General features: G+C 52.4%; 1 protein-coding gene across 2 annotated transcripts in view; it reads left to right on the forward strand.

Moving 5' to 3' along the window:
* PCNX2 (pecanex 2) overlaps positions 1-27,150 on the forward strand; it is a 289,378-nt gene extending 262,228 nt beyond the window's left edge. For both annotated transcript variants that reach the window (XM_059170439.1, XM_059170438.1), the window contains exons 27-34: positions 219-452; positions 1,168-1,280; positions 15,427-15,571; positions 16,092-16,322; positions 16,835-17,109; positions 17,781-17,965; positions 24,430-24,878; positions 26,237-27,150. In XM_059170439.1, the coding sequence (XP_059026422.1) occupies positions 219-452; positions 1,168-1,280; positions 15,427-15,571; positions 16,092-16,322; positions 16,835-17,109; positions 17,781-17,965; positions 24,430-24,878; positions 26,237-26,410 (1,806 nt within the window). In that variant the 3' untranslated portion in view covers positions 26,411-27,150. The remainder of the gene's footprint in view (positions 1-218; positions 453-1,167; positions 1,281-15,426; positions 15,572-16,091; positions 16,323-16,834; positions 17,110-17,780; positions 17,966-24,429; positions 24,879-26,236) is intronic.
* The last annotated feature ends 805 nt before the right edge of the window (positions 27,151-27,955 follow it).

A 27,955-nucleotide genomic window follows, 5' to 3' on the forward strand; every position in this document is an offset into this window, starting at 1 on the left:
CCCCACTCATCCTTGCTCGCGCGCTCTCTCTCTCTCAAATAAATGAATTAAAAAATTCATTTAAAAAATGAATTTTAAATTCATTAAAAAAACCTAGCAGGAAACACAGTGACACCACATGTCAATCCCTGACACTGATGGACTTTATGAGATATAATAAATAAAAAACTGTCTTTAGAATGTCTAGAAGGGCTCATAATCTTGCTTTCTCTCTGCAGAGCATAATCTACTATATGGTAACGTCCCCCAAACTTCTCTCCTGGATCAAAAACGAATCCCTTCTGAAGTCCTTGCAGCCTTTTGCCAAGTGGCATTACATTGAGCGTGACCTTGCCATGTTCAACATTAACGTGGATGATGACTACGTCCCATGTCTCCAGGGGATAACCCGCGCCAGCTTCTGCAACGTTTATCTTGAATGGATTCAGTACTGTGCACGGAAGAGACAGGAGGTGGGTCAGGGAAGCGGGCCTGGAGGCGTTGGGTTAAATTTGAAACATGAGGAGCATTTTATAAAGTCCATTCCTGCTTAGGCTGTATGGTAGACAATGACCAAATAGAGCAGTGAGAACATTGGTGTTTGGATAAGTGTTTGTTTAACACGTAAGCAGAATTTTAAAGGAAGAATCCATATACCCTTGTCTCCAGCAAAGGAGCCTTAAAAGGTATGTTTCCCTCTATGCTGTGCTCAGGGTTAGTGCAATTTTAAGCCTTTGGCGTAGCTTTGAAGCTCTGGAAACCTCTTTGTGTAGAGCTGCTTTTTGAGATTTCCATATAAAAAGGATTATCTGTACCAAAATGCAGGGTATTGAATCATGGACTAGGGAACCAATCTGTTTAGCAATCAAGATGGTCCAACACTCCCGCAGTTGGGTCTCAGGGCACTATTGCTCCCGCGCTGAGGACACTTAGAGATGAACACAGCCTCTTAGGAATGAAACCAAAGACAATGACAGCTTCTCAAAAGTAGCTCCCTCATTTCAATTTTTTCCCTCTCCAACCACAAGAGAGAGTGTTTCAGGAGTCCGAGAGTTCCCCCATCCCTGGATCACGCTACGGGACCAAGTGACCCCAATGGCTGACTTACAAAGCCCCCCGAGATATGACTCTGTGTCGCTGTGTGATGGAATCCCTGGGAAAGTTGAATTAACATCCTTGCTCTTCCAGCCCTCCAAGAACCTGGACAGTGATGAGGACTCTGCTTTAGTGACCCTGTCCTTTGCCCTGTGCATCCTGGGGAGGAGAGCTCTGGGAACGGCCGCCCACAACATGGCTCTCAGGTATGTGAGAAAACCATTGGTACAGGCACCAAGATTTTGTATTTTTGTCAGTTGTTTTATTTATTTTAAAGTTGGACTGTTTATGTAGCTAGTTCTTGCCATAATAAATTGTGCTGGGCTCATAAGGAGGCTTTGTGACCATTGGGAGCTCTACATTTGGAAATAGCATGAATACAGAACAGCTAAATCCCTGGGATTCTAGGCACAGGAACTTCTGTGTCACAAGAGTCCTGGTGGGTTTGCTGGAAAGATGAAATGAAACCATTTATTAGAACTACCTAGCCTGGTCTCTGGCAAAATGAATGCTTAATAAAGGTCTGTTCCCAGGGCTCCTGGGTGGCTCCGTCGGTTGAGCATCCAACTCTTGCTTTTGGCTCAGGTTGTGATCTCAGGGTCATGAGATCGAGCCCCGCACCAGGCTCTACACTCAGCATGGAGTCTGCTGGAGATGGTCTCTCTCTTTCCCTCTGCCTCCCCCACCCCCAAGCTTGCACTCACACACCCTCTCTCTCTCAAATAAACAAGTCTTAAAAAAATAAAGGTTCGTTCTCTTTTCGTGTTTTTCCACACAAAAGAAAAGCAGCACACCTGTACTCTGGTCTAGACTACCCTTCCTTGTCTCTGTGGGACTTTGATTAATTGGATGTCCCTTTGGCTGGTTTTTCAAGCTCTCTTTCTACCCAGATCTTCCTGTCCTGTATGTACATAGCTCAAGTTTCTCTCCTTTTTCAAACAGTTGAGCTATAATTGACCTATAACTTTGTATTACTTTCATAATGATTCAGTATGTGTATATATTACAAAATGATCCCTTCCATAAGTCTAGTTAATGTGCATCCCCATATGTATTTTTATTATGTTACAAACCTTTTATCTTGTGGTGGAATTTTTAGGATCTACTCTCTTAGCACCTTGCAAGTATGCAATACAGTATCGTTAACTAGAGTCACATGTCTTACGTTACAACCCATGACTTACTTATCTATGACTGGAAGTTGGTGACTTTTGTCCACTCACCCATTTTGTATGTCCCCCACCCCCACCCCAGCACCCACCAGTCTGTTCTTTGTATCTATGAGCTTGGTTTTTCAGATTTATGTATGTAAGATCATACGGTATTTGCTTTCCTCTGACTGACTTCACTTAGCATAATGCCCTCAAGGTCCATCCATGTTGTCACAAATGGTGGGATTTCCGCCTTCTTATGGATGAATAATATTTTCAAATTTCTCTTCTTAAAGAACAAAAACAAGGTTAAATTCTCTCCTGCCTTTTTCACCCTTTACCCTCTGTGACCCGGTCTTCTCTTGCATTCACGCACAAGCTCCAGAACTTTCTGTCACCAATGACACTGAGCTCTGTGGCCCCCACCACCCCATTGCCACTTGACCTTCCACTCCTGCTACACCCGTGAAGTGGCTGTTATGAGATGAGGTTCTCATCCCCCAATCACAGGCCATTTCAGACTTCTCCTTTGGCACTTAGCACCAGGGGCCAAGTGTTCTAGATTCCTCTTGTCTGTCAGGATCATGTGGATGGCTGCACATTAACATCTCCTGGGGGGAACTTCTAAATATTTAAATAGTAGCCCATGCCCTCCCCTAGTCCAGACCAGTGACATCAGAACCCTGAAGGGGTGGGGCAAGCATGAGGATTACCCCCCCCCAAGTGATGTCAGTGTGTGGCCAAGGCTGAGCATCACAGAGACCTGGGAAGCTCGAAATCAGTTCCACGTAGGCTTCCTTCACTGGTTTCTCGTCTGCTTTGCACTTTCTTCAGGATTTTTGTATCATGTCCTTGACACCAGGCCCTTTGGGACTCAACTGAAGTGCCCATTGTTAGGCTGGATTATAAGCTTCTGAAGGGCAGAACCCCCTCATGTTTTGGCTTAACAACCTTCGCAAGCCCTGGGCGTCGGATCAGTGAGCCTGGGCAGCCTCGCTGACCCTTCCCCAGGGTGGGTGGCAGGCTTCGGCCGCTGCTGGTCGTGCGTCCGTCAGGGGTGCAGTGGTGTGGCTGGCATGTCTCCTCCTTTCTCCCTCGAGGCCGTGGCCTTGAGGGCCTCTGAGGAGAAGGTCAGCACCTAGGACATCAGAACGTGTGACTCTTTCATTGCCCACATGTCCGAATTTTCTGATTTTCTTCAAGGTGAGAAATGCTCAGTGACTTACCCATGTGAGTGCTCAGTGAAGCCCTGTCCTAGGAAGTACCCCAGGGAGGAGCTCACTGGCTTCTCCCACCACACTCAGCCTCCAGCAAGGCCCCGGCGGTGCCCTCTGTGGTCCATCGCCCAGGGGCTCATTTGATGATGGGAAGCCCAGCAGGAGGCTCCGGGGCAGGCTTTGCAGAAACAGGATCATGTGGTTGCAGCAGGAGCCCCTTACGAAACTGTAGGGAGGAACTGTAAGGAGGGAACGCATTTGGGGAAGGGTTTTGGAGGATTCTGGAATCTTCCAAAGACTTCTGGAGTCTTCAGATAGTCCTAGCATCCAGGCAGGTGGTGGTTTTTTTGATCCATCTGAAGCTGGTTTAAAAAAAAAAAAAGATCCCAAATTTTCTGTACAAATTGCAGATAAGATGCTTTGAGGATTTGTTCTTTCAGTTCCCACCTGAGCACCATTTGCAAAGACTTCTTCTCTCTTGCTCCTTGAGGAACTTGTTCCATGATTCCTGATCGGAGGGTTTCTTGCCAGGTCAGCTTTATTTGTTTTTTTCTTGATTAAGCACCAGGCTCACCAGCTGCTTTTTTAAACCTCACGTTGATGGGATTTTCTTTGTCTCAAACAGTTTCTCATACTTTATGTCACCTCTGCTCGTTCCAAACATAGTGATGAGATAAATCTGGGAATAATATTCTCGGTGCTCTGGGGAAAGCTCTGATTATCTGGGACTGATTCCCTTTACTGAGCGGTCCCACAGCACAGCAAAGTCTGACAGCACGCTTCCATGTCAGCCGTGGACTAATAAAAAGGTGACAGATTTCACAGACTGGCCTGGCCCAGTGGTTCCGGGGCCTGACGCCCACAGAGTTCTGACTTGGTTGTGTCATGGGGCAGGGGAGGGACGCAGTGTGACGGGAGGTGGGACGGAGCACGATGGCACCCCCAGTTCTACTTTAGCCGAACAGCTGTGCTCTACATTTTACATGCTAGAATTCAATAAATGGTTTTGCTTGAAAAAAAAGAGAAAAAATTCCATAGTTCAGAAAACGTTTTAATGTAATTTTTATAGATACAGTTAAATGGCTTTCCAAAAAAGCTGCCCCAATTTATAGTCTATCCAAGAGTGTTTTGCCATATCCTTACTAATGCTGGAGATTCGGTCTTTAATTTTTCTAGTCTCATGGGTGAAAAATTATCTCATCCTCGTTTGAATTTGCATTTCTATTATTAATAGTGAGGGTAAAGATCATTTTACATATTTATTGGCCACATATTTTTTCTGTGAATTGCCTGCCTATTTATGTGCATTACCCATTTTTATTAGGCTCTTACTGATTTTTAGGAGGTATTCTCATCTTATGATCTTAATATATGTTAAAAATATTTTCCATCAAGGTACACTTGTCTTCTATCTACTACCCCTTTTAAAAAATTATAATTTCCAGATTTTGTGTCTTTCTTAGAAGTGTTTTTCTTTCAGCTCCAGGACATAAAAATAATAGCCTCTATTTCCCTCTGATAATTCTACACTTTTACTTCTTTCCACTTAATTGTCCTATCAGGTCTTGGGATTTGATTATAATCTACTTATTAGGTAATTACCTACGTTGTTATATTTTCATGGAGTCTAGCAGAGGACACGAGACACACGGGTCAGAGACAAAGGACTTTATTTCTCATAAACAAGGGCAGCATAAGATTCAGAGTGTTTGGTTCTCTTCCCCTGGCCCCTAAGACCCAGAGAGCACCATTTTCCATGACAGGAGAAGAGCACTTAGCTCAAGGAACCAGCCATTTTGTAGCAGAAAAAGATGCCATTTCATCCCTCAAGGATTCTCACTGGAAACCTGGCCCTGGGCAATGGCCTGGATCTTGCATTCTGGGCAAAACAGTAGGATCTGTTGGAGAAGGAGCCCACTAGACTGCCCGCTCCTAACAAATCAAGTAGAATGTATTTTCATACATGATGGGAGTTAGGGATCCATTTTTCCCCCAAGAGGATAGCTAATAGTCCAATACCATTTGCTAAGTAGCTCATTAGTGATTCAGTTAGTGAGTTAAAAACACCACTAATTTGAAATACCACTTTTGCCATAGTTTATATTCCCATTCATAGGGGGTACACTTCTGGATTTACAGGTCTGTTAAAGTGATCAATCTGTCTGTCTTATAACAATAACATACTGTTTGGGTTCCTAGAGTGATAATGTCGTTTTGATATCTGAGAAGTCTAGTCCCTCTGTTTTTGCTTTTTCCTTGTTGTTTTGTGGTGCGACCCCTTCTTACTCATGTTCTCCTCAGGTGAAATTTAGAGTCACATTTTATAAAAAGTTCTGTTGGCTTTTTGATCGAGACTGTATTGAATTTGCTGCTTGAGAAAACACAAATGTCATTCAGTGACATGGCGCATCTTTGCGATCATTCCATTTTTTTCGTGTCTTTTAGTAAACTTTTACCATTTTTTTTGAGATTCTTCGTCTCTGAATGGGTTATTTCTAGATATTTTGTAGGTTTATTTTGATTGGGCATAGAATTTTTCTTTCCTGTCACATTTTTAATTGGTTACTGCTGGCATATGGGAAGGTGATTTCTTTTATTATTTGCTCTTATTTGGGACACGCCTATGAACTCTGTTATAAACATGATATTATAATTAATTCTCTTTGATTTTCTGGTGGGAAGACATATCAGCAAATAATGATGGTTATGGCTTTTTTTCTCCCCGATATTTATCTTCAATTCTTTTTCTTCTTACTTAGGCTATGACCTCCAGGGCAGTGTTGGAAATGGGCATCTGTGTTCGTTTCCTATTACTTCGGGAACTAATTACTGCAGACTTGGTGCGTTAAAGCAACATAAATTAATTATCTTAGAGTTTACGAGGTCAGAAGTCCAAAGTGGGGTTTACTAGGCTAACACCAGGGTTATCTGTTGGGCGGCGTTCCCTCTAGAGGCTCTGAGGAAGGGCCCATGCCCTGTCCTAATGGCTGCCTCTTATTCCATCTTTCCAGCCAGCAGGACAACATCTTCTGATTTCTGTCTGACTCAAACTCGACTTCTTCTGCTTCCTTCGTTCCCTCACGAGGATCCTTACGAGTACATCGGGTCTGCCCAGGTAGTCCTGGACAATCTCCCCATCTCAAAATTCTTAATCACATCTGGAAAATTCCTTCTGCTATTTAGGGTAATGTGATCACAGATTCCAGGAATTAGGATATGGACACCTTTGGGACCCCTTATTCTGCTACCACAGCATCCTTGCCTTAATCCATGTATTACAGGGAATAAGCGTAACACTTTAGCATTAAAAAGTAAGGTTTATTTTAGGTTTGTAATAGACATTTTATCAAGTTGGGGGGGTTCCTCCCCTTTCTAGCTCACTAAATGAAACTTTTATCAGGAAAGGATGTTAAATTATTTTAAAATGTGGGAGCATAGATTCAAATGATATTCTTCTCCTTAAATCTACTAATGTAATGACTTACATTAATAGGGTTCTTCATTGCTGAAATAGCCTTACAATTCTGAGATATCCTCTATTTGGTCATGTTATATTATTCTTTTTATACAGTGATGAATTCAACTTGCTAATTTTTTTTGAATGGGGGAGGGGGAGGAGTGCAGAGGAAGAGAAAGAATCTTAAGCAGGCCCCAACACCCAGCACAGAGCCCGTTGTGGGGTTTGATCTTACCACCACGAGATCATGACGTGAGCTGAAATTAAGAGTCAAGATTCTTAACCGACTGAACCACCCAGGTGCCCCACAAATTGCTAATATTTTATTTAGTGTAGTTACTTCTGTGTTCAAAGGATGTGTGGCCTGTGACCTCTGGGTGTGTGCGCATGTGTGCAATCTACCATTATGTCATTTTAAGATCAGGAATATGCCCTTAGCTGTACTTGATGAAGCCTCACAGGTCATTCTCACATATTTAATGTTAAAGAGTTAACAGAGGATTTTCAAACTCTGACTCCCCAGAGGGTCTTACACAGCAGCTTAGCATAAGTCATAGGCCCTGCTTTATTTGATGGATTTGTTGGCGAAGTATTGTTGACCTTACGACCAGGAACACAGCACGTTGGAAATCCTCAAGAAATAGAAACGTGTACATGCAAAACTAAAAAGAGTAAATTGAGAATCAATTAAAATGATATGCTGAATGCAAGCTAGCCAGGAGCATAAGCATATTATAATGTCTTAACATAAAATATCGATGTGTTTTGGAGACAGAATGGATTAATATGGATGTACCAAGCAAATACCAGTAATTTTTTTGGATTTGGAGTTTAAGGCCCATTTGGTCTGGAGAACTGTGTCTGCCACTGAAGAAAGGCACACATCCATAAAGAGATGCTTTAGCAGGAAGTCAAAATAGTTTCACTGATCCCAAGCTAAAAGATAGCTTGATTGTTACCTTCTATTACATGAAAGTTGGAGAGCAGATCCTGGCCAATGTGCCATTTATAGAGATAAAGGTGAGAAGATGGCAGCATTTTATAGCAGCAACATGTTTGCTTGAAGGAGAAATCTTACTGGCTCTTGGAGTAGACTAGGGTTCCAAGAGGATGGAGAACCCCAAGGTCAACAGTCTTGAAAAACACTAGACAAGCCAGCCATAGATGTGCTGTGCCAAGCCCCATGCAGGAGACAGGGAGCCCTGACACGTGGTCTATGGCAGTCGCTGTTGTGGTCTGAGGTTACATATGCCATTTGCTCACCCTTCTCACCCCCAGTGGACAGAGGAAAACAGTGTTCTTCAGAATTCCAGGACATGATCTCAGTTTCTTCTCCCAAGCTTCCACTAGAGATGATGCCCAAACGAGGGCCAGACATCCTACAGGATCACCTTGCAGAACAAGATTGAGGTCCCCTTGCTCGACTGTGGTTGGAAACTCAGAAGCCAGAATCTAGGAAAGAAAGAGACAAAGTAAATACAATGCAAGATCCTGACTAAAATCAGGACCATCCAGCTCAGCTCTGAGGGTTGGAATGTATAGAAAATCTGCAAATTTATAAGTTAGAAAAAGGAGCAAGCATTTCTGGGACCTTGGGTTGTGATACTACGTGGGACGGTCTTCTTCCTTGGCCTGGTGTAGGGGTTAAACTCCGTGGTCCTGGCTCCCTTCCTTCTCTGACATGGCTGGACATCTTTAGGAGACACCCAGATTCTCTGGTCCCTCATCTCAGGATTCCCCGGGCAGCTTGGTCAGAATATAGACCCCAGGCCCCCTCACAAACCACCCGCAGAGGAGCTCCAGGAACTGGGTCAGAAAATCTACTTTTGACGTTGAACAGCTGCCGTGTGCCTGATCCCTGGGGTCCCTGGGCAGCCTCAAGAAGCACTTTCACTGGCTAATGGTAGTGACCCATCGATATGGAGGCTCAGGAGCACAGAGCGTTGGTGTAAAAACATCATGAGGTCAAACGCATTTTTAAAAAGCTTTTAATCAAATCTTGCCTTTTAATGATTTCTTACTTGGGAATTACGGTTTCATCATTTGTTCGGGATTCAGTTGAAACGACATCCCTGAAGGCCGCCCCCTTGCTCTCCGGTCATGAGGCGGGATTCTGCAGCATAAACATCCCTTTGTTTACACCTGGAGCTTACGCTGAAATGAGACGAAAGGTAGCAGGGAACATTTACGATGTGCTTCCTGCACACATACAGGGGCAGTGCTCCGTGTTCGACGCGAGTTTATACACTGTCGAGGCTTGAGAGAGGATGAGGTAGGTAGTTACCGGCTGGAAGGCCCAGGATGCGGAGGAGTGGCCGGCTCAGTGTTTCACCACAGTGGGGTCCCGCCCAGCCTCCAGAGTCCTCTCCTGACCTCTGTGCCCCCTGAACCCCATCTGTCCTGTAGGAACTCCTCAGAGCGCCCTCATCCCTGTGGCCTGTGTTCCCACCTTCCACATACCCAGGCTTCCTTCGTGGACGGCTCGTCCGTGGCGTGTACCGCTGAGAGCTGCTGAAGATGCCTGTGGACACGCCTCCCGGCTCCCGAAGCGCGCGGCCCTCTGTGTTCAGGGATGCCTCACCCTCTGGCCTGCACCTTGCCCTGTCCTGCTGGCTGGGGCCCTCTCCGGTGGGAGCTGCTTCTGCCTGCGCTCTCAAGTCTCCCGCTCTCTTGAACTTGACTTCTGCATTTTTCAGGATTCAGGCATGGGTCCCAGGGAGCAGATGAATGCCGGACACCAGGGTGGATTGGCTCCCTCCCCCGTACGGAGATGTGTCCTTTGTCCTCAAACCACACGTGTGCGTCCACCCAGTCCCTGACGTAAGGAGATCTTCGCTGGCCGCTCACCCACCCTTCACATCTCCCTGGACAGGCTCCATTTTAAGGATGAACACAGAAAGAAAGAGATGATAATGAGGTTGAGGGACTTGCCAATATCAACAAGTATCAGAGCCAAAATTGAAGCTTGGGTTTAGGTTTCTGGCTCCCTTCCCTCCAGTTCTTATGGGCCATATGCTGCCTCGCCGTGTGGTTCCTGAACTCTGAAACCGAGTGAAGCACCTTGATCCTACCCGAGGGACTCCGTTGCTTGCTGTCAGTGTGCCCTTCAGGTGGCAGGTCGCTAGGATCCAGACCGCAGGCTGGTTTGATCCTAGAGCCGATAGACTAGCTTCCTGGGTAAAACGTGCATGAAAGCATTCTTTTTTTTTAAGATTTTTATTTATTTATTTGACAGAGATCACAAGTAGGCAGAGAGGCAGACAGAGAGACGGGGAAAGCAGGCTCCCTGCCGAGCAGAGAGCCCGATGCGGGGCTCGACCCCAGGACCCTGGGACCATGACCTGAGCGGAAGGCAGAGGCTTTAACCCACTGAGCCACCCAGGCGCCCCCATGAAAGCATTCTTAATACAATATCAATTCAGGGTGCGTGCTGAGTATATACACCAAACTGAACTTTGAAAAATGACTGGCAGCTGACCTCAGGAGGATGAGATGGGGTTGACTTCAAGAGCCGGTTCTTTCTAACACAGCCTCTGGGCTGGTCGGTAAGAAGACGGCTCCAGCTGCATGCTCTCAGAGCAAGGTTTCCTGGACGGATGGGGAGCCAGAAGGCAGCCATGGCTTTGCTCCGATGTGTCTTCAGAGGGATGAGATACGAGTATTTGTTCCCACCTCGCTTACCCTCTTTCTTATCCCTTTCTGGCCGGTTTCCTTTTTTGTTTGTCTTTTTTTAAGATTTTATTTATTTGACAGAGATCACAAGTAGGCAGAGAGGTAGACAGAGAGAGAGAGAAGGAAGCAGGCTCCCTGCTGAGCAGAGAGCCCAATGCGGGGCTCCATCCCAGGACCCTGAGATCATGACCTGAGCCAAAGGCAGAGGCTTTAAGCCACTGAGCCACCCAGGCGCCCCTGGCCTGTTTCCTCTTAAAGGAAAGGCTACAATAATTCATCTCGTGCAAGCACCCATGCAAATGAGTTGAGCTAATGGGATGGAAAGTGCTTAGTAATCCACAAGCCACCAGGAAGATGGAAAATTATCCGTCTCTGGCTCACTTGCTTAGAGGTGATGCTTGTCACCTGGACTATTCTTGTTCGTTAGTGTGTGTGTTGGGGGAGGGACTCTTTAGCAGGAGAGTATGACCGGAGTGATGGAATTAGCCACGAAACCAGGGCAGTTGTTGAATTGCACAGAGGGAGCAAAGCCCACGAAGGCATGCTGGGCTCCCGAGGTGGACGTGCTCTCGGAGCCTGGAGTCCTGACTGAGGAGGATAGGCACAGCTCCCTCTGCAACTCCATTACTAATCAGTAAGCACAGGGCAGCCCAGCCCGCAAGTCACACTTAATTGTTCACATATGGTCTACCAGCTCTCCTTTAATGCGATGCTCAGCGGCAGAAGGCTCTTCGCAGGGCTGAGCTGTAAACACAGTCTATGGCCTGTTTGGAAAGGAGCAAAAAAGGAACGAATCAGTCATTGTTCTGGGGAGCCCACTGTGATTCCTACAGAAACTACCTGCCAGAAAGCTGTTTCCCCCTGAACCCTAAAATTCATTAAGCCTGGATCCAAGATTTCATTGTCCAAAACTGGAAATCTGTAACCTCCCGTGGAGCTTTTTCTCAAAAAGAGCAGGCTTCTCAGCAGAAGCCTGATAAAACTTCAGGCTGCGTGGCTCTCTGCAGTGGGGGCCAGCCCATGTTCTGACCTGCCTGACTTCACCCCGCCAGGTGCCAGAGCACACCACTGCCTTTCTTCCCCCCACCCCCTGCCCTGCTTGTGAGATACGAAAAGGTCTCCAAACGTCTCCCGGGGGCCCAAATTGCCAGCAGTTGAGAACCAGTGAGAAGAGGGTACAGGTGAGGGGCAGGCTGAACCCATCAGTGATGTCAAGCAAAAGTGGGGCTTAGGGGGATGGCATAAGCAGCCTCGGGCCGGAAGGGAGCCAGGAGGACCCTTCCGTAAATAAAGAAAGCGGAGTTACAAGAGGGTGAAAACAAACAGCCTTTGTTTCAACTGGCTGTCCTCATTCTGTCCTTGCTAGGAACGGTGATGGCGGAGGCGCTGAAATGAGCAGTACTAGTTAAAGCATAAACCTTGGGCCAGGCGCACGCTAGCAAACTGGCAGGGGCTGGTTCTGCAAGGGACAGCCAGAGCCTCAAGCCAGAAAACAGCATTTTCTAGAGGGGCTGGGAGCAAGGGTGCTTAAGAACCAGAGAGCCCAGTCTCTCATCTATATGTATCACCAGCAGTTATGTGTTCGTTCAGAGAAAGCTGGGTCAGGAACCAGAAAGACGAGCACGGGGGAGTTCGGGCAATCAGAGAATCTGTGGACACCCAGCTCTGTGGCTGCCGGTGTCTGTGGGGCTGCAGAGTCATGCCGAGGTGGTGGCCAGCACGTCTGTTGTAACGTGCACACGCACAAATGCACGCGCCGTGGAAAAGGCAAGATCATGGCTCTGGTCCTTGGCCTGGGGAGTGTGGGTGGAGGCCGGTAGGACAGGGCCCAGGGCCAAGCGGGAAGCAGTGCAGACACGCTACCTCTAACGGAGTCGGCTGGAGGGCCGGGACGCTGATGTGTCCTCGGGTCCGGCAGCGTGCTGTTGCAGCCTGAACAATACATACCGGTCTTTTCCTTTAAAAAGTGCACTCAAGCACCAGCCGCTCATCGTGGTATTAAGAAGTAATATTTTTCTAGTGCTCTTTTTGTTGACATCTGAGCCCGCATTTAGTGCCTGGAAGCCCAGGCTTGTCTCAGCACCGTGGTAGCTGGTTCTCACGTGTGGATATGCATCTTTTTTTTTTTTTTTTTTAAGATTTTATTTATTTCTCTGACAGAGATCACAAGTAGGCAGAGAGGCAGGCAGAGAGAGTGGGGGAAGCAGGCTCCCCACTGAGCAGAGAGCCCGATGCAGGGCTCGATCCCAGGACCCTGAGATCATGACCTGAGCCGAAGGCAGAGGCTTAATCCACAGAGCCACCCAGGCACCTCGTTATGCATCTTAAACACATGATTATATCTCTGTCAGGTTCCTTCTGGAACCCAGTCTTCCTTGGCCCCTACCTCATCCCGCACATCTGGACGCAGTTGCCTCTGCACTGGGGCACTGCCTGGCTGACAGCCTGTTTCACTAATATCCCAGGTCAGGTCAGGGAGGGCTGGAGGGGGAGGGGGTGACTCTTTCGTCCCCATGAAGGCCAACCTTGATTGACTCAGATATGGTCGTCTTTCACCATTCCAGCTGTTGGCCTGGGGGTGGGAGCTCATCCTCTCTCAGTGGAATCTTAAAAAGACAGAGCAATATGAAGCTCCAAATCAGAAACGTGCCGCAGGTGTCCCAGAGCCCGGCTCTCTGCCGCTCAGCGTCTCCTCCAGCCCATCACTCCCCTCTGCCTTCCTCGGCTTCATTCTCTTAAGGATGAGGAAACAGCTTTCTTTCAGGACGCCGTTACCTTTAAGGCGGTAGGGATGATACCGCCAGTCCAGTGGAATTCTGATTCGGGCTTTGTTTCCTACACCAAGAATTATTTCAAAAGAAGAGCATTAAGTGCGACAGCATCACTTTCTCCCCGCAAAATGACAAGTAAAGTGTCTGTTGCTGGGGGACTTCCCGAGTAAGGGGAGTTTTTCCTCCTGATGAGTAAGCAGACTTTGGACACCTGCGCTGAGCACGAGAGCCTGGCACCCGGAACTCCTTGGTCGCCCTCTGGTCTGCAGAGACCCCTCTGGGTATCTGTCAAGTCCCTTAATGTTCCTTTGCCACCAAACCCGTCCTATGTCTGGAGTAGTATTTTGTCTTCCTGTGTATGCAAGAAAGATGGCATTCTGAACCTTTCCAGAACAGCTCACCCATGTTCTGCCACTTAGCTGTCCCTTCACAGTGCTCAGCCCCCATCCGATGACAGTGGCATTTTCGGACATTTTCAGCTGACAGCTTCGCCGCTGGCATTCTCCCTCTGCAGCCCGGCCCTGCTGTCCTGTAGCTCTCTCCTAGGTGCCTCCCAGGTGGTCACTAAAGCTCACAGCCCAGGAAGTCTTTGTTCTGTGAGGGGAGAGCCCTTTGGGAAGGCTGCCTCCTGGAACTCCTGGAAAGTTCTGGGCTCCGCCAGACCGCAGCACCCCAAGCCCCACCTGCCTAGACCTCAGCTGCTTCCGTTTCCCACAGTCTGCTCTGACTCAAAGCCACGGTGTTCCTCTCCAGAGAGTTCCAGAAGGAAATTAATGATAGTGGTGCGTTTTGCCACAAAATGCTAAAATAGCAATCAGTGGAGCGATTTCCCTGACATGCAGGTCTAACAGACTGCACCGAATCGGAAGTCCTGTGCAGCAAGCCAGCTCGTTAAGTCCTCGTGAGCAGCCGTCCTGTGACACTCTGCTTCTCACACGTTTTCCGGCTCATTCTGTCCCGGTTCAGCCCTATCAGGGCTGCTGCTGCTCGTACTGGCCTCCTAATTGCCGCTCAGGGATCCAAGAGGCCAGGGCTGTTGGACGGAGTCTAGCAGCAGAAATAAAGAAGAACCCTCTTCCTGTTCCCATTATATGGGATCCGTTGCCTTCCCGAACCCGGGTGCCCGACCTTCATCCCAACTGTAAAGCGTCAAGATTGTGGAGGATTTCCCTTGGGAGGACGCTCGTGTTCGCGATCCTGGCGGTGCTCAATTATGTGCAGGGAATGGAGGCAGGGCAGGAAAGACCTCGGAACATGAAAACCCAGAAAACCCTTCAGTCATTCATTTTATTTTATTTTATTTTATTTTTTAAAGATTTTTTTTTTTTTTTTTTTTTTTTTACTGGACAGACAGAGATCACAAGTAGGCAGAGAGGCAGGCAGAGAGAGAGGGGGAAGCAGGCTCCCCGCTGAGCAGGGAGCCTGATGCAGGGCTGGATCCCAGGACCCTGAGATCATGACCTGAGCCGAAGGCAGAGGCTTTAACCCACATTAATCCACCCAGGTGCCCCCAGTCTTTCATTTTAAACAACCCCCCCCCCCATAATGCCTCTTACACAGCCGTTCACCGAAGGCTGCGGCTGGGAATCGGACATGCTCGGAGGGTCCAGATGACCCATCTGAGATCCCACTGGGTTTCGTTTCCTTTCCACACCGTGGTAGAATCCAGTTTGCATTACAGAGTAACGCAGCCTGCCTGGGATGCTGAGAACACCACAAGCTCTGGGCTGTCCCCAGGGGGCCCTGTCAGCTCTCCCTGCCCCCCCACCAAGGAGGGCTCCACTGGGGGTCCTGGAACAGACCCCCTGCACGTGGAGATGCGGTGACCAGGACCTGCACTGTCACTCTTGGAGCTCAGCACGAGGGGCTCCCCGTGGTACTGAGGCTGGCCATGACGCCGGGTGTCAGGAGGGTGTGGACACGGGCTGTGGCCAGGCATGGGTGGGCTCTGCCTCAGCCCACCTTTGAGAGGCATGAAGGTCATTCCTGACAGCGCAGATGGGAGCCTCAGATCTGGCTCTGAAGGGCAGGCTTTTGAACGCGGTTCAGGGTGAGCGAATGGTAAGTCGGACTCTGCTTTTCAGCCTGGATTCCTTCCTGTATGGCCTTCACGCCCTCTTCAAAGGTGACTTCAGGATCACAGCACGAGACGAGTGGGTCTTTGCTGACATGGACCTTCTGCATAAGGTCGTCGCTCCAGCCATCAGGATGTCTCTGAAGCTTCACCAGGTAAAAAAAAAAAAAAAATAAATAAAAAAAAATAAAAAGATAAAAATAAATCCATTTTTTAAAAAGAAGTTTTGAAAAATCCTTTCTCAAGGGGCAAACAAGACCTTTCAGGTAGGTCCCTTTTCACGGCATGACCTATGTGAGTGGGTGTGTCACTTGGAAACTAAACACCGAGGCCACCCAGGTATCCTTGACATCAGCCAGCGGCCACTGGTCCTCGAGAGTGGCTAGGAGACGGTGATACTCCGCTAGGGCAGAAAAGGAACTGGCCGGAGAAAATGACCTCTCGGGTGCCTGAGCCCAAGCCACAAAGCTGTTTCCCTGGGCACGTTCTCCTGCCGCTCGGGATGAGGGAGGAGAGTGGGAAAACAGTCCACACAGATGTGGACTTGGCTCTTGGGGTCATCAGCTGGTCGCTGTCTGGACACTCACCTCCGCTGCAACCCCCGCCCCCCCCTGCCGTCACCACAGTCAGCTCTCTGGTCCGCACTGAACCCGCAGTCAGACTTCTTTCCCCCAGGACCAGTTCACCTGCCCTGACGAGTATGAAGACCCAGGGGCCCTCTATGAGGCCATCCAATCCTTTGAGAAGAAAGTCGTGATCTGCCACGAGGGTGACCCGGCCTGGAGGGGCGCCGTGCTGTCCAACAAGGAGGAGCTGCTCACCCTGCGGCACGTGGTGGACGAGGGCACGGACGAGTACAAGGTCATCATGCTGCACAGGGGCTTCCTGAGCTTCAAGGTCATCAAGGTACAGAGGCCCCACCTGCCGGTTGGCACTGGTGCTCGCGTCCCTGCACCGGCCTCTCGTGCAGGAACATGGTCTTAGAGGAGCAGCAGTGGGCCGGGAGGCCAGGGTCACTCATGGGGTTTGGGCAGAAGTTCTGGCAGACGCCCATGTAGATGAGTGTCAGGATCTGGCTTACTTGTAAACACCTTCTAGTTCTCCAAACTTTCAGATCTCTAGTAGCCTAGTCCTGGACCCGAAGGCTTTCTATCCAGTATTTCTTCTCTTTGTATCACTTCCAAGCGCTGGACCGAAACAACAGCTTTCTCTCCACCCCATTTCCCCACGGAAGTGGGGGGACCCGCACCTTCTAGGGCCGCTCCTCCAGCCTGACCATGCAAACAGCTTCAGGCCCGAGCGGTGTGGTCCCCGATGTTCTGGCCCGCAGCCCTGCTCACGGTCTGTAGCGTAAAACCAGCAGACTGAAAACACGCACCGTCATCCACTCTCCTCCCTGTTCCTTCCCCAACCCGCAGGTTAACAAAGAGTGTGTCCGCGGCCTCTGGGCCGGACAGCAGCAAGAGCTCATATTCCTTCGGAACCGCAACCCGGAGCGTGGAAGTATCCAGAACAACAAGCAGGTCCTCCGAAACTTGATCAATTCCTCCTGCGACCAGCCTCTGGGGTACCCCATGTACGTGTCCCCACTGACCACGTCCTACCTCGGGACCCACAGGCAGCTGCAGAGTGTCTGGAGTGGCCCGGTCCCTCTGGACAGCATCAGGACGTGGTTCCTGACCAAGTGGCTAAGGTAGGTCTTTCCCACCCAGACCTTCATCCAGATGCTGGGGAGGGGGCCCCGGGGGGGTGTGATATGGAAAGCTCCCCGACGTCTGGTTAGAGTTTCACTGTTGACCAGCATTTCCACGTTCGATGAAAACTGCTCTCCCCCAGCGGCCCAGCAGATCATTTGTTTCCGCGAGTGGTTTCCGATAGTGGGAAACTCATACCCGGGAAACTCACACGGATGCGACTGTTCCTCACACTTGCCAGGGCTGGGGTCCAGCTCGTGCTCCTGCAGAGCAGCCGAGGCTGTGGGTCGCTGGGGGTCACAGAGCACAGCTGTCAGGGAGACCAGGCCTGAGCCCCGCCCCCACAGCATGCGGCTCTCATCCCATGAGCCCTCTGCCTGCTCGTAAGAAGGTCTCTGGTGAGCCAGAACGGAAGGAGGAGTGGCCGGAGGGTGGCCGAGCGGCTTAGCTCAGGCCTCAGAGCCTGGGGTGCTTCCGGAAGGTCAGGGCTGTAGCTCACTCATCCCAGGACACTTGCGTCTGGGAGCAGGAGTGCCCTCCGCCCGCCTCCCGGGGCACTGCTCACCCGTGGAGCATGGTCTCCCACCCTGACCTCGACATGGATGCAGTGGGGCACAGGAGGGGGCAGAACCATCGGCAGAGAGTGCTTGAGGGCCCTCTCCCCTCACAGGGTGCGGAAGGGCTGTGATTCCGGCCAGCCAGGTACCGGTAACATTGAAGACGCAGACGGGAGGGCTGCCCCCTCTGCAGGCCGCAGCCGCGCTCCCGGCGGCGAGAGCCAGGAGAGCAGCACGGAACAGCCCAGAAAAGATGGGATGCGCCACTGGTCGCCCCGCGAAGGGACACAGAAGACAGGTGGGTGCAGCAAGGCCTCACAGGTACTGATCGAACTCCTTGGGTCCTAGTGACCAATGTCACGGGTGATGCTGTCCTCCTTCTTACAAAAAGAAAAAAAAATCAGGATTGGGCCAAAGGATGCCCCAAATTTACTGACTCTACTTCCAAAAAACTCTTAGGCTGTGGTTTTTATTTATTTATTTTTAAAGATTTTATTTATTTATTTGACAGAGAGAGAGAGATCACACATAGGCAGAGAGGCAGGCAGAGAGAGGGGGGAGCAGGGTCCCCACTGAGCAGAGAGCCTGATACGGGACTCCATCCCAGGACCCTGAGATCATGAACTGAGCTGAAGGCAGAGGCTTTAACCCACTGAGCCGCCCAGGTGCCCTAGACTGTGGTTTTATCCTTAATCCTTCTCTTGTCTGTTACCCTAGACAGCCATTTGTCCATCTGTCCATCTGTCCACTGGCAACACCCTCCCCTCCTACATCTCTCTCGTCCGGTGGCCACTGTATCGTGTGTCTTGTGTCTGGAGGATCCGTAACTACCGATCCAGCCTGCTGTGAGCATCCCCCAGAGTGCCTCGTCCCTCTCTAAACCTGTGGGATGCAGACAGGACTCCTGCTCCCCCATTCCGGCTCCTCTCTGGCTCCCACCTCCCCCTGTACACCTGACATTCAGAGCATAACAACAGCAGGGAGGGGCACCAGCACACGGGATAGAGGTGGCACACTGGTCCACGTCTGGGGTGAGTTTAAAGTCTAAAACCGCTTTTCAGCTCATGCCCACCTAGTTAGGCTCAACCAGATGGATGAGGTTCTAGAACCCATGCCACTGGGAGGGGGATGGGGTTTGGAAAGGGGGCACTGAGGGCTCGCAGAGGACATACCAGGTGGATGGACGCGGGAGAAGCAGGTGCTCTGTCCTGATTCCTGCCAGCGCTGGGCTTTGCCCTTCACAACCTGGGAGGGATTTGGTCTTTTGGCCTGTGTGCTTCCTCACCATCCAGAAGCCTTCATTAAGTGCCTCTGTGTGGCTGTCCCACAGGCCAACTCTGCACCCAGCGAGTTAGCAGGGAACAGTCCCCGCCTCCTGGAAATGCCCCAACAAGGGTGAGGATTTCACTGCAACCGGATTTGCATAAAACACGGGCAAAACAGTAGAAAGATGATAGACAGAAGGGCAGATAGATAGAAAGATAAAGACAGACAGACAGATGGTAGAATAATGCAGATACATAGGGAGATGGAGACACAGGTGACTAATGGACGAACAGCGAGATGAGACCGAGATGGAATGCCAGGAGCTAGAGAGGAAGGAAAGGAGGAGGCAAGGAGAGAGGGAGACGGAGACGGGCGGTGAGGCAGAGTGCCTGCTGTCAGCTCTTCCTGCCTGGAACCACCTGCCCTGAGCGCGGAGCAGAGCCCCTGCCAGCCCGAGGCCCCCGCCCGGGAACGATCTTCCTGCTTTGTTAGCACGTGTTTTACGGCATGAGCGATGTTAGGTTTCAGAATCACTGAAGCAATTTTCCAGATGGAAAAATGCAAGGTGGCTTCAAAATGGAGACGGGCCTGTGTGCTCGGCACATCTGTCCGGGTGACTTGTCTGCCCCAGTGAAAGTCTAGAGTCGGGGGTGGAGGGTGGGATTGGTCGGAGGCGCCCGAGCTCTCGAAGAGATGGAGGCGGCTGCGCTGGCCGAGCCTGGGACTCCGTGAGACGCCACGAGTAGAAATGCTGCTTGGCCAGGCAGACGTTAGTGTCCCTCCCTCTGCCCAGGACCCGGACACCCTGGGGAGTGACTCTGCTTCCCATTCGCAGCCAGAGGCCTGCAGCTGGGAACACAGGATTTTTGTGGCAGACGCTGGGAGTAGGATCCTCCAGAGTCCCAGCCAGCTGTTAGTTTGTCATCACTGGTTCTTAGAACTGCTCCTACCAAGGCCACTCCTGGCTTTCTCTGCTCTACAAGGTACCAAGGCGGGCCGGGGACATCACCCACGGGCCTTGGGCTCCCAGCCCGTGTGACCGTCAGTCCCTACTTGGAGCCCAAGTCCGCTTCAGGCTCTGAGACCTGCTGTCATCCTGTTCAGGGGCTTGACAGAGCCCACGGCCAAGCACCAGTGGCTTTGAAGTCACCTGGCTTACTGTTGTCCCCTCCTGCTGTGCACCTGCCCATAGGCCCACCCCTGCCGCAGTGACAAAGCGTAGTAGTAACAGCCCCCCAGCCCCAACCCTCACAACTATACTGTGCTGCCCTACATGCTTTCCAAGTGCAGGGTCACTGGTCCTCCACGTGACCCAAAGAGAGAGGCCCTCCCTGTCCTCATCTTGCTGCTGAGGACACAGGCACAGAGAAGTCACTGCGCAGTCACCCAGCAGAGCGATTCAGACAGACCCAGGTGAGATGAGCCCAGAACCTGCCATCCTAACCACCGTGCACGGTCCCGTCACTCTAGCCCAGGGACGTTGCGTCCCCTCACTGAGCACCGCCTTGTCCCCAAGCCCAGGATCCAGCCGATGGAGCCACCATCCTGCACCTGGCCCAGCTCTCCATCTGTGCCGCGGGCTGGGTCCCCACCAGGCCCAAGCTTGTCCTGTCCCCAGGCTGGCAAGGGCTCTCAGTGGGAGTGGTCAGCTTGCCTGTTTTTTCTATGGCTCTCTGGTCCTGTGGGGGGAGGCGTGCGGGAGGAGGACCTGAGGGGGGCCCAATAAAGTGGTGGCTAGGTGGCCGCTCAGGTCTGCGGTGGCCCCGCGCTCAGCAGGGTGGTTCCCTCCCCCCACCCTAAACTCTGACAGCTGAGTTCTGCCACTCACTGAGGCTTCCCTTAGGGCTAGACCCTGAGTCCTCTTCCCAAGCGGGACCTCATCTGTAGGCAGCATCTGCTCTTCACAGCCCTGAGCAGCAGCACCGGGAGCTGCTGATCCTGTTGGTGCCCCAAGGCCCCTTCAGAATCCCACCAGGGCCGAGCTTCACATCTTTCGGAAGTTCTCCAGGAAACATAGTTGTGGACACACTCCTGGTGATGCCTTGGGGACATGCCCCTGACTGCACAGGGCTGGCACAGTCCTGGGAAGAAGGGGGACCCCAGAGGGCAGCTGAAGACCAGAACCCTGGTCTCCTGCAGCCTGCTGCCACCCCCAGGGCATCCAGGCTGTGGTTCTGGAGGCAGCCAGGGTCCCCAGCTAGTCTGCAGAAAGGTCCAAGTTATGCAAGGGGCCACCCTTTCCAACCATCTGGAGTAGCGCCCCCAAGGGGACCCAGGGAACTGAGCGAAGCTAGGGGTCTTGGGTCCCAGACAAGAAATGGTGTACCCTTAGCACCTGGTAAACAGCAAGGACCGGGAAGGGCCCACGGTGTGGGGGGGAAGCCACACCCAGCTGGCCCTCCGAGAACTGGCCGGGACCCCTTCTAACCACCTTCTCCTTGGCTAATGGCATGGGCACCCAGGGAAGGTTTCTGGCTCAGGGCACGTTTTCCATTCTGAAGCCATGTGTGTGCAGTAGCTCCAGGGTCGCAGGCGGCCCCGAGAAGGAGTCGCCCTTGGGGAGGGGCAGCCCCACCTGGCTGGCTGGCCCTGCCCTGGGGGGCTCCGACCTGCTGCTGCGAACATTCCATGAGGCGTAGCCAGTGGTAGAAAGCCACCCAGCCACCGTTCCCAGCAGGTCAGCATTTCCCCAATACCCAGTCCCCAAGGGTCCTCCTGTGGAGCTGTGGCTGCTCTGGCTTCCTTACCCTCCTGCACCCACAGGATTGGAGAGTGCAGCTCCCAGAAAGGAGTCAGGAGCCTGCCCAGCCAGCGCGAGGACAGCCATTAGGCTGTTTGCCAGTCAAGGGTTGGTGACTTCTGTGCCCGGATCTTTCTGGCCCCTGGAACAACAGGGAAATCCCTGTCCCAGCTTTGCTCCTAGAGGACGCCCTCCCGTGCAGTGAGGGCCTGGGGCAGCCTGCAGGTGCACATCCGGGGTCTCAGCCTCTCGGGCACAGCATTTTCTAAGCTTCCCAAGTAGTTCTAACGGCCAAGGATAAGTCGGTTTTGCAGTTGGTCCCTGCTGTCCCTTACTGCTAATCCGTGTGCCGAGCCTGTGGGGATGATGCAGTCATTGTCACTGTAAGGGGGCTGGGAGGGCGGTGGCCTGTACCACACACTGCCACAAAGCAGACAGTGACCACCACGTGCTAAGCGCCATGCGGGAGGGAGGCCCCGGGGTCTCGGTGGGGGCCGTACGTACTCTCTGAAAGGGCACGACCGAGAAGCCAAGCCGAGTAGCAGTGATGCAACAGTCTGAAGCGTGACTGTGAACCAAATTCGAAGAAAGGATCTTGTTTCATGGTGTCCAAGCTCAACTCTGTACCTGGGGACCCAACTGCTCCTTCTGTCAGTTCCCAGCCAAGCGTCCCCATCCTGGGCTCTTGCCAGACTCCCAGAGGCCTGAGGTCCCGCTCAGGCAGGAGCCCTGTCCCCAGCCCACCACCCTGTGCATCTGCTGACCCTGCCATGCCCAGCACTCCCCATGCGGCCTCAACTTTGGCCCAACAGCCTTCCATCTTCTTGCCTCGCTACGAAGTAGACATCCCAGCTGGGAGGGGACTGGTCCCCGTGGGGGAGGCTAGTGACCTCCTTGAGGAGGGCAGTCAGGAATTCCCAGCTAGTCTGAATCCCAGACTGGCGAGGAAGACACTAGCCTTCAGCTGGCGAGGACGTGGACCACCACCTTCCAGTAAACCAGCTGAGATGAGAGAATGGCGCTGGCTAATGAACCACGAGGGAGAATTTGTCTGGTTATTTCAAAACCCAGGTTCTGAGGAGATTTTCTGGGGAAACACTCATGATCTGATACTGATGTAATTGGCAAAGGAAGTTCGATGATCCGATGACGATCCTGGGCAGCACACGTGCCCCTGCATGGTTTGCTTACTTGTTCCACTTGCAAAATTAATTCAGAAAACATCAAGAACCACAGTAGCAACAGAGAGAACAAAAAGGTCTGAAGCAAGGAAATGGGGGGAGGTACCCTGTCTTGCCTCGAGCATAGACCATTCCCCTCGGACACGTAGATGAGTCTTTGTCCCCTTGTTCCTAGAATTAGCTGGGAAGCTCCCCGACCAGGTACGGGCGGTCTGTGATCCAGCATCGAAACCACGGACATGCGGGTAGATGTGGAGTGTTTCTGGACAGCAGTCAGCGGGACTGGGTAAATCATGCACAGATGCTCAGCCTTGTCAGAATGAACAGACTAACAGACCACGGGCTCTGCTAGTTCTGACCGGCAGGGTCCCTTTTCTCCTGCTTTCCCTCCATAAGAGTAACTCACTCAGCTCTGCAGCAGGGATTGGCCAGATGCGCCCCCGCTCCCTGGGAGAGCTCGCGTGCCCCGAGCTGCCCACACTCATCATGCGAGGCTGCGAGATGCACCATGGGGGGCGTCCCCCCCACACCATGGTCATGGCCGGTGGACAGGAGGCAGGAGAGACTGGGTGGGACCCCTGTGGGGAACGGGCACCCCACCATCCCAGTGTCCACACAGCACTAATGTCCATGTGAGGCAGAGGGCCCTTCCCGCTAAGAAGCCACTTGGAGGTCACTTTTCAGGACCTCCTCTAGACACACATAAGTATATTGGAATCACCAGGTGCACAATCAGTCCTATAGGGTGAGGCTTAATGTGAGAAAATGCATGGGACGGACCTCAGGGAGGCCCACCTGTTCACTTCTGTTCTTATCGATTGTCTGCCTAACTGTAGAAGCTTTGGAACATGTGGATAAGGCAGCTGGTAGAACTGTGACCTCACTGACCGCTCCCTTCAAAGTGACAGCTGGACATTAGCACCCAGTGATTCCTGAGGCTTAAGTCAGGAGCACACGCTTTCCTCCCCCGCTTCTCTGTAAAGCTGCATGGGCAGGCTCCTTCTCCCCGAGACATGGGCAGGACTGGGTCCTTGGGGCAGCCCAAGCCCTTCTGTCTCGACAAGCCTGGACACGGGCTGGGGACAGGAGGGGCCCTGCAGGGAGCGGTGGCTGGCAAGAGGGGGCCGGGGCGTGTGTCAGCACAGGCCTGGGCTTGGCCAGTCACGTCTGTGAGGGGCCTGTGTGAGGGCATCTTACTTTAAGACCTTGATTTTAAGAAAAACTTTGGCAGAAAACAAAGGTTCAACCGGCATGTGGCTCAGCCCATCCCCTCTTACCTTTTTAAGGCGACTGAAAATGATAAGAGCCTGCGTGGTTTCCCTTTATACTGCCGATCGCATGCATACAGGGTCCAAGGTCTGGGCCCCCTGTGGCAGCGCTTCCCATGCGCCCTTGGACTGCCGGGTGCCCTGGGATCAAGTCCTTCCATTCTCAGGGGCCCCCATGGGGCCATCCTGGCCCTGACAACAGGGGACCCACTTGGGTGCCTGGGGTCCAGGCTGTTGCCTCGCTGCATGGACCTTGACACAGGTTAAGCCCCTGTGCTCTGGCAACCTGTTCTGCTTTCTTTTAAAGGCAGGAGGAAAGGCAGGAGTCAGTCTGTCCAGGCCCATGCAGCCTTAAGCCAAAGGCCAGCCACGCTGAGCTCGTCCGGCCCGATCGTAGAAAGCCACCAGGCCTTCCTGCAGACATCCACGTCAGTCCATGAGTTGGCCCAGAGGCTCTCGGGCAGCCGGCTCTCCCTACACACCTCAGCCGCGTCCCTGCACTCACAGCCCCCACCCGTCACCACCACGGGCCACCTGAGCGTCCGAGAGCGGGCCGAGGCGCTGATCCGTTCCAGCCTGGGCTCGTCCACCAGCTCTACCCTGAGCTTCCTGTTCGGCAAGAGGAGCTTCTCGAGTGCCCTGGTCATTTCTGGACTCTCTGCTGCGGAAGGGGGCAACACCAGCGACACCCAGTCGTCCAGCAGCGTCAATATCGTCATGGGCCCCTCGGCCAGGGCCACCAGCCAGGCCACACGGGTAAGGGGTTCGGCCCACTGGCCAGGGCAGGCGTGTGGGTTCCTGGCCTGATGCCCCCCATCCAGCTGCCCGTAGACTCCCATCACCCCATCCATGGGGTTCCCAGAGTGACAGGTGCCGGGCAGTGCTAGACGGAGGTGTTCTGGCCCTGCTCAGAGGCAGATAAGACCAATAGTACACGTCCCGTAGGTGATGAGGTCACGGTGGGCGGCACTGAAGGGAGCCCGAAGCCTGTGCTCCACAGACCAGCTATCCCGAGCCCTGAGCCAGGGAGGGGAACGGGCATGTGCTCCCGCATCCACAGCGTGGCGTGTCCTACTTCAGCCTCTTTTCACATCACTCGGGCCTGAGGGAGAGGAGAGGACACACCAGGACCGCAGTTAGACCCCCACTGATTCCGAATGCCGATCTCACATCCCAGGTGCCAAGGCGGCTTCCACTTCCATGTATGCAAACATCAGAAAAAGAGAGGTTGAGGGACTCCCCTAACGACACGGGCACTTGCGCACAGTCCACGCCAGCTGAGGTCAGCTCACCCTGGAGCTTTGTTGGCAGGGAGCGGGGAGGAAGTAAAGAGACCCCCAGCACTTGCCTTCCATTCTGCGGTCAGGAGGGAGAACGGGAGGCCCCGGGCAGACCCGGGTGTCACATTGGAGGTCTCATGTGCCCCTTCTGTGTGCTCACACCTTCTCGGGCCAGAGACTCACGCGCTCTACAGAGCATGAGGGTCACCGCCTGCCTGGCTTCGGTTCGTGGTTGGTTACATGGACGTGGATGATGGGGCCACACCCACGGGGGAGGCCCACAGGCAGGTGCCAAGGGCAAGCAAGAGAAGCTGCTGTCTTCCGAAGCTTTAACTAGGTTTAGTTAGGTCACGGCACGTGTAAACAAACTTCCCTCTGTGATTCCATTTCCTCAGAAAAAACCTACAAAATCACACCACCTGCCCAACCCGTTTAAGATACTATCTGTGGGTGTGCTTCTGGGATTCTGGTACGTTCTCGCTCCCTCTTTCCTGCAGGACAATAGGGTCCCTGGCACTCTGGGCACTGGCATCAATGTTCGGGCACCAAGCTGCTGGAACCCAGGATGCCTAGACACACAGTGACCTCTTACCCGGGGGCCCGTGTGCCCAGCACGTCTACATCACCGGGGGGAAAGTCCCCATTTTCAGAGCCCCCAACCCACCCCGGCATGGCAGACCCATGGCTTCCTTCCTTTAGGTGGAGGCCAACCCCTCAGGCCCCCACCCCCCGCCCTCAGTCCCCTGCCCCGAGGGTGGGGTAGGTCAGACCCTGCAGCAGTGGGCCGTGGTCAGAAGCGCTCTTACACGTTTGCTGCCTCTCCTTTCTCTCCAGCACTTCTCCGAGCCGTGTGAGGCCACCGAGGCCACCGAGCAGGGGCAGCGTCATGACTGCCATCCGGCTGGGACCATGGCAGAGAACGGGGAGCTGCTGTGCAGGAGAGCCAGCCAGGAGGACATGGGCCTGGACGACACGGCCTCCCAGCAGAGTGCTTCCGACGAGCAGTAGGGACGGGGCTGGCCGGGAGCCCGGCTCTGCAGCCACGAGCGCCGCTCTAGAAAGCAGAGCGACTGTACCTCAGGTTCGCACAGGAAATCTCCCAAGGGGATAAAACACTTGACAGCACACCTCCCTCCCCCACCCTGACGCCGCTCCAAGCTGCGGAGCTCTCGGGCGGGGCACGCACAACGCCCAGACTTTGAACATTCTAACCACAGCCATGTAATCTCCGAAAACAGCTAGGCTAAGTAGAGCGCCTGTCCCTTTCCTGCCCTGCAGAACATACGACAGCTGCATGTGAACCGATGGGCGTTTCATACATTCCCATTAAACATGTTTGAGAAACGGACAGCAGCACGCGTCCTGCCAGGTGCCGGTCAGACGCGGTAGGGCTCCATCTCTGCATAGAGAAAACGTCACCTTTTCCACCACATTATGCAGATGTTAAGTACAAACCAGCTTTACTGAAGCGCGGTAGTGCATGCAGTCGTGTCTAAAGTACCCCACGCAAGACCCAGCGATACTAGTGACCCGAGGGCAGACATTGAGGCCTGCGGGAGCACAGAAAGCTGTTCAGACTCACAGGACGCTCGACCGCACTCACGCGGTTTCCCACAAGCTGGGCCTGTGCTGCCCGGTGCACCTGTCCACTCGCAGGAATGTTCGCTTGTTTTCCAAGCCAAGCCATCCTTCCCATGTCACAGAACACACACACACCTGTGTTTTTGGAATTAAAATGTTTACAGTTACTGCTGTGTCCGGTTGTGTGAGCTCTGCTGCATCCCTACTGGGAGAACGGTGTTCGGGCAAAATCTGTGATCTTCCCTGAGCGGAACCTGGGGAAAGCAGAAACCTGACTCCTTGTGGATGTACGGGAGGGTGAAGGGGTCCTGAAACACAGTCTGTGAAGAATAGCATCACTGAACCAGCCCTTCTGGGGATGGTTCAGAGAAAACATAGAAATAGTCATTTTGGAAATATTTCTTCAAGGTATCTATGATTTGAAGTGTGGGGACTAGGGGAGGGCATGGCAGAGAATTTCTTTCCCCCTGGAAGCAGATGGTAATTTTTTCCCCCCAAATAAGAATTGCCAATTAATAATAATTGGCTGTGCAATCAGAGACACTGCATTATTCTCAAACCAGCCAGCCCCAGAGATGCAAAGTTGGTTACTGACTGAAATGCAGGTGTCTCCAATGAGAGGCTGCTGGCACCTCACTGCACTTCTCGAAGTCAGCCAGACCTAACTTGGCGGGCAGTCCCTGAAATCCTCTTGGACAATCTTAAAGCCAAGCCCGAAGGACTAAATGGCTGGCCCTGAGCTGTGGGCATGGCCTTCCCACAAAGGGCATCTCTTTGAATTAAGTCGGCCTTTTGTGGGCCGACCACCCCCGTGGGCATCCGGCAGTAAGAACCCCAGAAAGCCACCTTGTGCTGCAGAATACGGATCTCCTGACAGCTGGAAAACTGGGACGAGGGGCGCATGCGCACGTGGTGGGGAAGCAGACTCATGCTGAGCACGGAGTCCAACTCCGGGCTCCCTCCCATGACCAC

Source organism: Mustela lutreola, chromosome 4 (assembly GCF_030435805.1).
Source record: "Mustela lutreola isolate mMusLut2 chromosome 4, mMusLut2.pri, whole genome shotgun sequence".
Classification (NCBI taxonomy): domain Eukaryota; kingdom Metazoa; phylum Chordata; class Mammalia; order Carnivora; family Mustelidae; genus Mustela; species Mustela lutreola.